The sequence below is a fragment of the Chinchilla lanigera genome, unplaced genomic scaffold (genome assembly GCF_000276665.1).
Source record: "Chinchilla lanigera isolate Chin_1 unplaced genomic scaffold, ChiLan1.0 scaffold00033, whole genome shotgun sequence".
In the NCBI taxonomy this organism is placed as follows: domain Eukaryota; kingdom Metazoa; phylum Chordata; class Mammalia; order Rodentia; family Chinchillidae; genus Chinchilla; species Chinchilla lanigera.
The window spans coordinates 2,743,828-2,757,827 of record NW_004955434.1 but is presented as its reverse complement, the minus strand read 5'-3'; the positions used below and the strand labels follow the sequence as shown (position 1 = coordinate 2,757,827).

At 37.6% G+C, this 14,000-nt stretch overlaps 1 protein-coding gene across 2 annotated transcripts in view; it reads left to right on the top strand.

Moving 5' to 3' along the window:
* The window catches only part of Smc5 (structural maintenance of chromosomes 5), a gene marked incomplete in the record, with an annotated part of 106,109 nt that overhangs the window by 90,557 nt on the left and 1,552 nt on the right, over positions 1–14,000 (top strand). Inside the window, 6 exon segments of one of the 2 annotated variants that reach the window (XM_005388744.2) lie at positions 8,697–8,822; positions 10,883–10,927; positions 11,335–11,430; positions 11,878–11,982; positions 12,201–12,320; positions 13,818–13,997. In XM_005388744.2, coding sequence (XP_005388801.2) covers positions 8,697–8,822; positions 10,883–10,927; positions 11,335–11,430; positions 11,878–11,982; positions 12,201–12,320; positions 13,818–13,997 — 672 coding nt within the window. 2 annotated transcript variants of the gene reach the window in all.

The following is a 14,000-nucleotide window of genomic DNA, read 5'->3' as shown; positions in this document are numbered from 1 at the left end:
TTTTTGTTTTTCTCCGGTACCGGGAACTGAACTCACGACCTTGCGCTTGCCAGGCAGGCGCTTTGCCGCTGAGCTAAATCCCCAGCCCCTCTCTAACTACTTTTAATACTCTCTTCTTATGCTGAATTTCTGGAGTCTTGATTATTACAGTAATCCCTCACCAGTTGCGGGAGTTACATTGCAGAGACCCCCGTGATAGGTGAAAGTCTGTGAGATAGTGGTGTTATATTTATTATTTATATATATTTTAAGGATTTATAAACCCTTCCCATACTCATATAAACCTCTCCCACTCTCTTATTAACCTTTCCCACATTCTTATAAACACTTCATATGCTTTTAACCACTTTCTACACTCTTAAACCTATGTAATTTTAACAACATGTAAAATTCTATATGGGTACTCAACAGTGAAGTGTAATACAACATGAATGATGAAAATCATGAATTACATAGCTGTGCAGTACTGATGGCAATGAAGGTGATGATGAGATGAATGTACTGCACAGCCAAGAGCATTACAGCTCTTCTGAAAGCACCACTTCATCAGGTGGTGTGCAGTATTTTCAGCCTGGGCCATAACTGATCTCTCTTCCAAGTGATGAGCATACTTATGGTGCTGCTTTTTCTTCTGAGTGAGAAGGTTTTTATAAACTGACATGCCAATCTTGATTGTATTTATAAAGTGCAATGAACGAAGCATCTGGGGGGGTCATGTTCTTCAGCTACTTGTTGAAGTTGTGGTCACAAGACAGTCGAGTGTTAGGCCAACCTCCTCCTCTTCTCCCACCTGTAGTTCATCTTTTTCTTCATCCTCTTCTTCACTTGCTGACTTGGCCATCTCCATCAGGTCTTTGTCTGTCAGTGGTTATGAGTGAACATCGATCAGGTCATTCACATTGTCAAGAGTCATATCATTGAAGCCATCTCCTCCCAGTAGTTTTGCCAGCTTTACAGCCTTAGCTACTACACAGTGATGGACTTCATCAGGAGAGAATCCCTTATAATCGTGGACCACTTCTGGCCACAAATTTTTCCAGCTGGCATTTACTGTTTCACTCTTCATCTCCTTTATGGCCTTGTGAATATTTAGGAGACACGAAGCAATATTGTGTACACCAGTACACAAAGTACACCTTTAGTGAGAAGTTTTCATCCGAGTCCATAGCTTCAACCAGGTTTTGCAGGAGGGCATTTCACATGTAGAGTGCCTTAAAAGTGCAAATAATGCCTTTGAACCATGGGCTGAATGAGTGATGTGGTGTTTGGTGGCAAGAACTATCTGGATGCCACTATTTGACAGGTTGACAGCATGGCTCCAGCATTGTCCATGATCAGAAGCACTTTAAATTCGAGGTTTTGCTGTGCCAGGTAAAGTTTAACCCCTAGGATAAAGCATGGGTGGAACCAGTCAGCCATGAGGAGTTTCATGATCCAGGCCTTGGGGTTGTGCATCCAGTACACAGGCAACACATTCTTATTCTTGTTTTTTAGGGCCCTTGGGTTTTTTGACTTATAAACAACCCCTGGCTTTATCATAAAATCTGCAGCATTCCCACAGAGTTACTCAATCTTTCTGGGCCTTAAAACCAGGGGCTTTGGCTTCACCGTTCGTAGTAAAAGTTAGAGATGGCATCCATTTCCAAATGTTAAAAGCTTGTTGAGGCTTATAGCCCCCTTCCTTGAGGATGGATTTAAACATGTCATTCATGTATTCCTTGGCTCCAGCTTTATCCACAGAGGCAGCTTCTTCATGCAGAAAAAGGCTTTTGAGTCCAAAGTGTCTCTGAAATTTGTCAAACCAGCCCTTGCTGGCACTGAATGGGGTTGGTCTGGTGGGAGTAGGACTCAGCAGTCCTGCTTCCACATCGTCGTCCTCATCTTCATCCTCATCACTATTGTGAACATCTGTGCTTTCTGCAAAACTATGATAAAGTTTCTTGGCCTTTGTCCAATTGGTGTTGGTATCCAGCGAGATACTCTTCTTCGTGCAGTCATTTATCCACAGGGCTAATTACAGACTTTATTTTCACAATGGCCTTATTGCTGGAAGTGACCACCCTCTTTGCAGTCTTGTTAAAAGTCATTGTTACTGTAGAGCTAATATTCTTCTTGTCTGTCTTTATTTTATTTATTTATTTATTTATTTTGGTTTTTCTCTGGTACCGGGAACCGAACTCACAACCTTGCGCTTGCCAGGCAGGCGCTTTTGCCACTGAGCTAAATCCCCATCCCCTTGTCTTTCTTTATGTAGCAAACAGTAGATTCATTGATTCCATAATGGTAGCCTATAACCACATGGCATTTGCCTTCCTTTCACATGTTGAGAAGTTCCACCTTTTCTTTGATGGCAAGCATCTTCCTGTGGTGCTTGGGTTCACTGTCAGAAAACTTAGAAGGAGCAGAATGTTTGGGTGGCATTGTAGGGCTTGAAATAAATTCAGATTTTTAGGAAAATTTCACAAAAACCCAGCACTACAGAGAAACACTATGTTTTTGTCAGACTTCGATGTGGACAAGGAGAGATGCTGAACATATGGGCACAGTGTAAGAGAGCAAGCAAAACCATGCTATGGTCACTGAGCCAATCAGTGCCCAGGATACAGAACATAGTGCTGTGGTTTGTCGCCTTCCATTCTATCAGCCAGGGGTGTGCCATATACAATCTGACGTTGGCAAACTTGCACAAGCCATAGTGGCATACTGCATTTCCATTGTGTATAATGTGGTATTCATCCACTGATGAAATACATACTGTATTGTATTTTGAGTTAATATTCTTTTAATATGTTTGAATTAACATTTTTTATACTTTTATATTGTTTAAGATTTTTAGGCAAAAAAATCATAAATATTATGTAAATACCTATATACTGCAAAAATCTTGCAATACAGTGAAAACTCTGAGATACAGTGAAAACCCTGAGATACAGAATTAGATTTAAAAAAAAAAAAAAAAGAACTGCAATGCAGTGAACTCCCAGTGAGTGAACTACTGTATAGTGAGGGACAACTGTATGTTCTTTGGTGTAGACTTACTTTGGTCATGGCTAATTGGAGGTCTAAAGGCCCCATTTATTTGTGTGTCAAATTCTTTTGTTTGGGAAGGGTTTTTGCATTATTTCCTTTAACAGTTTTTTTATGGTGTTTTTGCTATCTCTTGCTTTTTAATTGACCCCAGTCAATTTTATTTTATTCTTTTTTTGGATCATGTAGCACCTGTTGGGTTGGTTTTCCATGGTCCCTTTCTATTTTTAAGATAGCTTTGTTTTTGTGGTCACTATCCAGAATCTTACCTTCTAGATGTAATAGTCTATCTTCACCTTTGTTCAATCTGTTGAGTGTACTTTCAATGGAATTTTTAATCTCCTGGATCTGTTTCATGGATTCCATTTCTTTCATATGTTGGGAATTCTTGGTTTTCATCCTTTTCCTGAGCTCTATTTTTTTTTATCTGTGTCTAGTCTAGATTTGTTGAGCATATCTGTTGCCTCGTCCATTTGTTTTTTCACTTCTGCTGCTATCATTTTAGAAAGTTCTAGTTGGTGGCTTCCTAGCTCCTGTATCTAAGTGTGCTCTGGATTTGCCCTGGGTGGACTGGAGATCTAGGGTTGCATTTTGCTTTTGAGTCTTAGCATTTTTTATTTCATTTTATTTTGTTTTCTGTGTTGAAGCTTGTAGATTTCTTATGATAGATAGCTTTATCACTGGTATTGAGGCTTTCCTAGGAGCTGTCTGTTCCTTAGACATGTCTTCTAGGTGTAGGTACTGTTGGTCTTTGTATCTGTCTGAAGAACCTACCTTACCAATTTATTAAGGATGAGAAGTTGCTATCTATTTGGCTCAGCACCCAGGCCTTTGGTCCTGGATTATGATGATTTCACCTCTGACAATCACAGTGTTGTCATACGAGGTAGAAAAGCTGATTATAACTTGTATGACATCTTGGCTAAGATAGTACCATTAGGAATGACAGTAGTACCAAGCATAACTTAGGAACTGACAAACCATGGTAACTATTAATTTGATACTTTTAACCATAAGATCAAGCTGCACAGTTAAATAACGAAATCCAGAATATACCAGGAACTCGCATGTAAGGAGTTTCCTCTTTGTGGAGTGATTTTACCCTGTGTGTAGCAGGGGATTTATGAGGGATAGGGATCTAAAATAGATGAATGAGGAGAGGCAAGACTGGAGGGCAAAGGACGATCACCCAAGTTTTGGAAATTGGAGAATACCACGGGAAAGAAAGAATGAAAGAGAAAGCAAGAAATACTGAAGTAAACCAAAAAGAGAAGAGACAGTGTTCACTCACATGAAAATATAAAATCAAGAGAGATAGTTGAGGGAAGAGAGAACAAAGGTGAATAGAACAACAACAACAACAAAAAAAACAAAGATAAGAAACCTGTGTGAAAAGAAAAAAACCCCAACCTGACAGCAAAAGGAAAATAATCAAAGAAAAAGAAAAATAGTAAAATTCCTCTGGTGTCCACAGTTCTGTGGTACTGTCCCAAGTCAGATCACAGAACTGTGCTGTGTAACCCCACCAAGTTTGCAGTAGGGTTTGTGCTGGGGATGGAGCTGATCTTGGCCTCGGGATGTGGGGACTGTGGCTGGTCTTTAGCTGACAACTTTCTGGCTGTCCACTTCTCCTTAACATGGTTTTCCTCTCCCAGTTGCTGTGGTGCCCCATAGCAAAAGCTCAGGGTTTCTCCCAGACCCATGTGCAGTTGGCTTCTTCCAGACCTGGCACAGCTTCTTCTGTTCACACCACTAGTTCTCTTACACATTGGTCATAGGGTGGGGGATTGCCCTTGTCCTGCCGTAGGCTAAGGCTGCTTGTCTGCTTACACTGCTGGCCTAAGGTTGTTCTGCTGGTCACAGACCAGGGGAACATTTCCAGTCCTTTGTATTTAGGGCTACAACTGTCTTTGGGCAAGCACTGGAGCAGAATCTGGGTGGTTGCAGCTCCTACCTGTCAGCAGAATTACCCCCAGTCTGCTTCCCAGCTACCAACAGTCCACTGTGACTGGATGGCTCTTCCCTCATTCTACTCCAGGATATTGGCAGTGAAGCACCTGGCACAGTTCTGCGGCCGGGGTTCACTCCAAACCCTTTGAAATAAAGTGGTAACCCCGCCCACCTGCTTCTGTTCTACCTGTCTGTGTGCCCTAACAGCACTGGTTCTCCTCACTTACCTGTTGCTGGCTCTGTGGGCCCCCTCAGAAAACAATGTCTTATATTCTCACTGCTGTTTATGAGTTTTTACTGACTCCCTGCCAGCCACCTGGCCATCCTCTGGGCCAGCCACAGCATTCCAAAGAGAAAATATTATAGACTCATCACCAGATGCATACCTATTGTATACTTTTCCATTATTTGGGGAGATTTTAGGAAATGGGATTAAAATGACCATTATGACTTACAAATATTTTTTCTTGTCATAAAGTATTCTCTTTTTTTTTTGAGACAGGGTCTTGTTAAGTATTTTAGGCTGGCCTTGATCTCTATGTAGTCTAGGTGGGCCTCAAACTTACGGCAATCCTCCTGCCTCAGCATCCTGAGTGCTAGGATTACAGGCGTGTGCCACCACAGCCAACTTCATAATAGTATTCTAACGTCACTATAAATGACTGCAATATGCCATCACAGGGCTGTATTAGTCTAACACCCTCATAGACATTTAGGGAGTTGTTCCCCCATTTTTTCATTTTCATAGTAATGAATATTTGAAAATATACATTTTTACAAACACCTTTGTGGTTAGAATCAATTCTTTTAGAGAATTCTAGGTCAAAGGCCATGGACATTTTAAAGATGATAATGATAACAAAATGACAATTACTTATTAATTGTTATGGGAAACTAAAGCCTGTGTTAGAAATGAACTGAAAAATTTTAAGTAGGTCAGAGAAAATATCTTGACAAAAAGAATAGTTGCAGTACTATTTTTTTGTTGCCTAGTTTTGAAGTCTTTTAGCTTTCATGTCATTCTTTCACTATTGGTTTCCAGCTAAGAACAAAATGATTCTAAGGGAAAAGAAATTATTTAAAAGTAAACAATTAAAAATTCAGTATTTGAGGGAATGAGGGATCATGTACAGTGAAGAATAATCTTATCATGTGAATAAATTTAAAGCAAAAGTAGCATTTTTAATTATAGCGAACACTTACATTGCCTTTGTGGAGGGCAGTCTGACAGTAGTTATCAGAACTTACCATGCCTGTGCTCCTTGAGCCAGCAATTCCAATTCTAGGGGTCTATTGTAAAGACATAGTACTCATGTCCTAAAGGATCTTCAGTGGAGCATTGCCTGTAACAGTGAAAAATTGGAAGCAACTTAAATGTCAATTAATAAAGGAATGGTTACATAAACTGAAGAATAGACACTCTATGAAACACTGTGTGTCTATTCGTAAGCAAAAAGTGAACTACAAATCTCCTGAACATGGAAAAAATATATGTTCATTATTAAATGAACAACTCACAGAAAAATGGACTGATCTAATCCAATTAATTTTTTATGAATAACATAGAAAAAGGATTGAAACAATATGTATCCCAGACTGTTAATGGTTATAAGAAATTTTTATTTTATAATTGTACAGGTTAGGTTTTGCTTGAATAGTTTACAAAAATAATATATTCTGCCTGTACTAAAAAAAAAATAGGTTTAAAAGAAAGCAAGTGTATATTATCTGAAATTAATAACAACTTGAGATTTTATTTTGTTTGTGTCAGGTACTGAGCAGTTCATTAAAGGAAACTATAGTACTAAATGATTAGTATAAAGGCTTGCTTAGGGCTGGGGATATAGCTGTGGCGCAGCGCCTGTCTGGCAAGAGCAAGGTCCTGAGTTTGATTACCAGTACCAAAAACAAACAAAAGTAAAGGCTTGGTTGTATTTTCAATCCAGGATATGTCCTTTTACTCTTCCCAACTATTGTCTTGGTTTAGTTTATTTGCTATCAAAGTTGTATGCATAAAAATCACCAAAAGGCCTTGTTAACAATGCAGATACCCAAACCCCATCCTCAGAGATTAGTCAAATAGATCTGGAGTGTGGCTGGTGCATCAACTCCCTACCACAAGGTGCTCTTTGTGAAGACAGCTTGAAGTTCAGTGGAAAGAGTAAGATAGACCTATTTTCTTTTTTAGAAACCTGTTCACTGCTAGTTCTGTAACCATGAGCAAGATTCTTAATAACTCTCAGCCACATCTAAAGAGAGAGATAACACGTTTCAGAAGACTATAATGGGGCTTAAATAAATTAACATACAGGATAGTAGTTGTGATAATGGTTGGCCTACAGAAAGCATCGGTAGGTTAGATTCCCTCCTCATCACATGAAACTTTTTGTAGTCAGGCCATTACCCACCTTGGCAACTCCAATCTTTACGTTCTTAAAAGTTCCTCTCTTGCCAGGGATATAACTCAGTGGCATAAGTGCCTGCCTAGCAAGCGCAAGGTCCTGAGTTAAATTCCCAGTACCACCCCCCCAAAAAAAGTTCCTCTCCTCTGGCTAGCCATGGTGGTCATAACTATAATCCCAACAGTTTTGGGAGCTGAGACAGGAAGATTTCAAGTTTGAGGCCAGCCTGGACAATGTAGCAACTTGACAGGATCCTGTCTTAAAAAGGACTGCGGATGTAGCTCACTGCAAAGACCCTAGGTTCAATCCCTACTGCTGGGGTATAGGGGGAGGAAATTCTCTATTTTAAGTATTTTAAATTACTTGTTCCCTAAATAAACGTCTTTGAGGCCTCTATGCCTTTCCTTCCATTCACAATCATAATGCCTTCTGCTACTGCTTCAGTAATGTCCTCTCCTTTAAAATGCTCTGTTGTCATAGTCCATTACTACTGATTTTTCTGTACCCCTTTCTCCCACTTACTTTCTCTGTACAGTCTGCCCCCTTTACAAAGCATTATGCTCTAGTGATGTGATCCTGTACCCTAAGCAGACACAAATGTGACTTGTGACAGCCTCTGAATAAATGTGTGAACTTAGACAAATTGTTTAGTACTTTCAGTCTTATTTCCCCCAGCATGTGAAGTGGAAATAATGTTACTGGTACACTGTTGTGAGAAATAAAGAGGTGTAACATGTGTGAAGCACTTAGCTAAGGGCCTAACACATAAACATGCAGAAAATAGTACCTGTTTCTGTTATGATAATGATTCTTTATGTCTTTTTTCATATTCATCTTTCAGTGCTTAATGCAGAATATAGTACTGGCACTAAGTAGATTCTCAGTAATTGTTGGATAAAAGAATGACTAGGTCCATGAAAAGATGATAACTACGTATAAAACACACTTGGAAAACTATCAAGCACAGTGTAAAGGTTTACATTGAAGTGCTGAGTTTTCTGATATGAAGCCTAAGTATTATGTTTTTCAAATTTCATTAGGATATAATTAATTACATATAGCTAAATTAAACTTTCAGAAAAAGCAGTTCTTGCATATTAGAGAAATGCCAGGTTATTAGTGTGCTGATATATTTTAAAGGTTAAATTGAAGTTTAACCATTACAATAAAAGCAATCTTGACTTGAGATGTGGTTGAGATGATTTGGTTATACCACAGTCAACATTTAGTAATTTATTGATGTATGGTAGTTTAATAAAACAGTGTTCTGATTTAACAACAACATTCAAAGTTTCAAAAAAATTTTTCTTGTAACAGCAACATTTCATTGAGTTGGATGACAATAGACAACAGTTATTGCAGAAATGCAAGGAACTTATGAAGAGAGCGAGGCAAGTATGTAACCTGGGTGCACAGCAGACCATTCCTCAAGAATACCAGACAGTAAGTATAAAAAATATATAGTGCCACAGTTGCAATAACATTGTTTTTAAGCCTAGAGTAATTTAGGCTTTATAGAGGCCATGAGAAACATGCTATGTCATTAAAAAAAAAAAAAACGGTATTTTTTTCCCCTATTTTTAAACTAAAGATGTATATAAAGTAATTTTTCCTTTTTTACTCAAATGTGGACCCAATAAGTCTTATGCTCAGTACTAAAATTCTTAAGACATAGGAGCTATATTTAAAAATTATTGGTACCATAATATTCATTCTTACAGTAAGAGTGGGCTTTTCCATCTAAACCACTTCTCAGAGCTATAGTTCGGAGACACAGAATATAGCTCTTCATAGAAACATTGTATGAATAATCAATAAAGAGAAACAATAGAGGTGATACGTAGAAAAACAAAGGATAAAAGATAAAAACAATACTGAAGAAAAGACTAATTTGAATTATAATTGGGAAATCCTCAAAGGATTGGGGCATGGCACCCACAGAGGATGGATTTGACCAAGTACATAGTAGGAATTCAGTAGAAATTCATAAAATTAATCCAAGGGCTTCCTGTTTCTAAGTACTAGGACTTCTCCAAAATACATTGTGTTTTTACAAAATAAATTCCAGTACAGTAGTCATGATAATTATTTTAAGAAATATCATGTATCCTTGCTAAGTCATTCTCTTTATAAAAGAAGCAAGATTAGAAGATAATATATCCATTATATATGACACATATTGAACAAGACAGACATATTTTATATTCCTATCTAGAGGATGGCACAGATAAAAATATAGAAAACAGATAGATATTGTCAGATAGCAAGAGATGTTAAGAAGAAAAATAAAACAAGGTAGGGGATTAGATTGACAAGTATGGGAAGCTGGTTGGTGACTGCTCCTTTGAGAAGATACTATTTTAGATAATTCCTCAATGAAGAGAAGAAATCAGTCAAGTGAGGATGTGAAGGGAAAATATCCCAGGCAGAGTAAACAGCTGATACACATCCCTGAGGTGGTAGTATATTTGTCATGTTCAGAACAGAAGGAATCTCAGCGGTGATAAAAATTACAATGCAAACAGAGAAGAGGGCCTTCTAGACCATACAAGCAGTTTGGATTGTATTATTTTTGAGATGGAATCTATTGGAGGATTTGTAAACACAAAAGTGAATGAAGAAAAGAAATCAGTCAAGTGAGGATGTAAAGGGAAAATATCCTAGGCAGAGAAAACAGTTCATACACATCCCTGAGATGGTAGTATATTTGTTACTAAGTCTAGTTTACAAAAGATCGCTCTTAACTTCCCTGTGGAGAATAGAGATTCAGGAATGGAAGCAGGGAGACTATTTAGGGAATTACATTGATTTCAATAAGGGGAGATGATGGTGGCATGGATTAGCTGGTAGCACTGCAGAGAGACAGATTAATAGAGTTAAGTATCTTTTAATAAAAAGCCCAGCAGAATTTATGGACTTGAAATGAAGGGTAAAAGATAGAACCCCTAATTTTTTCCCCTGAACAGTGATGTTATTTACTTCAGTGGAGAAGATTGAGAGAAACAGGTTTGCTTAAAGTGGTAAGGAAGGTGAATGGAGTTAAGAGTCAGATGAGGATGTCAAGTAAGTGTCAGGCACATAAGCTCGAAGCTCAATGGAAAATCAGAGATTCAACAGATGTACATAACAAATACCTGAAGGTCTATAGAAGTTGAACTGCATTGTAAAGGTTGTTTTAAAAGATAGGAGATTAAGACATTTAGATGAATACAGTGTGCTAGAATCATTTTTATGTCTTCAAGATTCATTTTGTACGTTTTAGTATGTGGACTTTGCAGGTTGTGCTAGGCAAAACAATGTACCTCTTGCTTCCCCTTACAGCAAAGCATGTGTTCTCATTTGTCTCTGTGGCATGGATTCCGAAAAAGTTCGATGGTGAAATTCTGTCAGAGTAATTGGATTCTTAGGATGCTTTTGTAGTTCTTCATAAGTACAGTATAAAGTTCTAACTTCTTGCTCTCTTTCAATGCCCCACATATTCTGGACCCATTCTACCAATTCAGCAAGTACCCACCATTCCAAATGGACACAACTCCTCACCCCCCATGGTATGCAGTGCTTTTCTTTCCAAGCTTCATTCTCTCCTCTGACGTGCTTTTTTTTAGCCACTTGCTCTAAGGCCCAGAGATGGGCCTTTGATTTCTCTTAACTTTCCTGCAGCATGAACTGATACTTCTGTTCTCTAAGTTCTGTAGTGTATCTGAATATACTGCTTATTTTAATACTCAGCACCAATACATTGCCTTAAGGTGTTATCCAATGTATAGATTTTGTTTTCTCTTAACATGTAAGCTCTTTGAAGCAAAAGACCATGTTTATAATTCCTTTGAATCCTTGTGTGCTAGCATGCTGTTGATTGATAGTAGATCCTTAGCGAATAATTTTCCTTTTAACTGTTTGAATAGAACTGTTTTCACTATACTGTCTCTAATGATAGACATTTTTTTTTCTTTAGGCTTTTCAAGATCTTCCAAACACATTGGATGAAATTGATGCTTTATTAACTGAAGAAAGATCAAGAGCATCGTGCTTCACGGGACTGAATCCTACAGTATGCCTCTTTCTCTGTTCCTATTCTGCAGCTGCTGCTACTTGTACCCTGCACACACACACACACACGCATGCACACACAGTTCCCTCCAGTCCTTGCCTCCCACTCTGTACTAGAGCTCTTGGTAATAATAAGCTAGACAGCAGGAACAATGTGCTTTAAATGCCAGATTCTGAATCTATTAGAATTTTAAATAGATCCTTCCTAAGGAACACAGTGTTCTGTGTCTTTTCTTTATAAAAAAGAATAGTTGGGTTAACTGGAAATACTGCAATATCTATTTTTTTCAGGATTAAAAGCCATTTTCAATATGTAATAACAAATTAATTGTATACAAACAGTACAGTACAATTGACCTTTTCAGATAATATTATAATTGATGCAGATTTTTGTATAATTTTATCCTTTGACAGATTTATCTTAAAGAAATATCTCTTCTCCTACCAGGTGGTTCAGGAATACACAAAAAGAGAAGAAGAAATACTGCAGTTAACCGAGGAACTAAAGGGAAAGAAAGTTGAACTAGACAGATATAGGGAAAATATTTCACAGGTAATATTCAAATTTTTGTCTTTTTTATCATGTGCTTGCCATAAGTGATACAGACAAGTAGAGTAATACAAAATGGAGTGATAATACTCCTACAAGAAAAAATGTGTTCTTGTGACCACATTGATAGTTAATAAAAAATTTGTCTTATGTAAAGTTTTGTATCAGAATTTAATAATAATTCTTTTTAAAGTGCATTTTTATATTGCCTTTGTTTTTAGGTAAAAGAACGGTGGCTAAATCCCTTAAAAGAGCTAGTAGAAAAAATTAATGAAAAATTCAGCAATTTTTTTAGTTCTATGCAGTGTGCTGGTGAAGTTGATCTCCATACAGAAAATGAGGTAACATTGCATTTGGAATATATTTCCTGGCAAATAATAACTACTTATATTCTAAAAGTACATAAAAAAGTATTTACCCTAGAGTTACATCTTTTCTTATTTGCTGAAAAATTACCCAGAGGAAGTGAAAAAAACATCTAGGAGATTCCATTAGGATTGCGCCACCTTCCTCTCACCTCCGGAATGGTAGTGTTTGAGATGAATGACTCATGCCTTACTAGCTCTGTTTGTATCCATTCTGAATGTTTTAGTCTGCTTCCCTAACAGAACACAATAACCAGGAGCCACAACTTAAAAGGAGAGAGGTTGAGATTCAGTTTCAGGGGATTCAGGCCATGGTCTCCTGGCACCAAGGTCATTGCAGAAGGGCATGGTGGAGCAGGCTACATCTTTCATGGTAGCAGGGAAGCAGAGGCAGGGGACAGCGCCACAGAGGAAGGGGCTGGGGACCTGTTGTGTGCCTCCGTGACCCACCCAGACCAGATCTCATTTTTAGAGTAAATCTCAGCCTCTGTGACTTAGAAATGACAACATGGATAAGAATAGTAAATCTAGCCAGGCGTGGTGGCGCACATTTGTAATCCCAGACCTTGGGAGGCTGAGGCAGGAGGATCACTTTGAGTTTGAGGCCAGCCTGAGCTACAAAGTGAGTTCAAGGCCAGCCTGAACTGCATAGTGAGACCCTGTCTCAAAAAAAATTTTTAAAAAAAAGAATAATAAATCTTGGAGCAGACTCAACTTTGGGAAAATATATAAAATATTGAATGTATTAATGACAACAGTATTTATTCATTGATCATCTATAATGTGTCAGATTTATTTTTACAAAGTATTGTGTGTATAGCATTTTTTTGTATGGCATTGAGTATATAAATATATAACATGTATTAATATGGCATATTAAATTTTAAAAATATAAAAATTCCTACTGTTTTTTTAACCAGTTGAAGGATTGGGGAGTACTATGTAGCCCTCTGCAGGAGTGTCCACCGCTGCTTCTCCAGCAGAAAATGGCATGGCACTGCATTGTATTTTATTTTATTTTATTTTTATTATTTTTATTTTTTTTGGTTTTTCTCCGGTACCGGGAACTGAACTCACAACCTTGCGCTTGTGAGGCAGGCGCTTTGCCGCTGAGCTAAATCCCCAGCCCCTGCTTTGTATTTTAGTTATTTTCACTTACAGTTTTACAATCTAGTACTTTGGAATTAGAATAGATAGTGCTTTTCTATGAAAATTCTCACTTGGTAATTTCTAAAAATTCTTAGGAAAGTCTGATAAAGTTGAAAAGAGTGGTACCAAGTAAGGAAAAGGTCACTTTTAATCTGAATCAGTCCTTTGTTTTTAAATAATAGAGCTTTGGAGGCTCTTAAAGTGTTTAGGTAGTAACTTTAATGTTTTACTGTTTTACTTTTAAATTGACATTATTAAATTTTAAGTTCTTCACTCTTACTGTTGATACATTAATTTATTTTCAAATTTTAAAATCTTTTATAGGAAGACTATGATAAATACGGAATTCGAATTAGAGTCAAATTTCGCAGTAGTACTCAGTTGCATGAATTGACTCCTCATCATCAAAGTGGCGGTGAAAGAAGTGTTTCTACCATGCTATACTTGATGGCACTTCAGGAGCTTAATAGGTGTCCATTTAGAGTAGTTGATGAAATTAACCAGGTA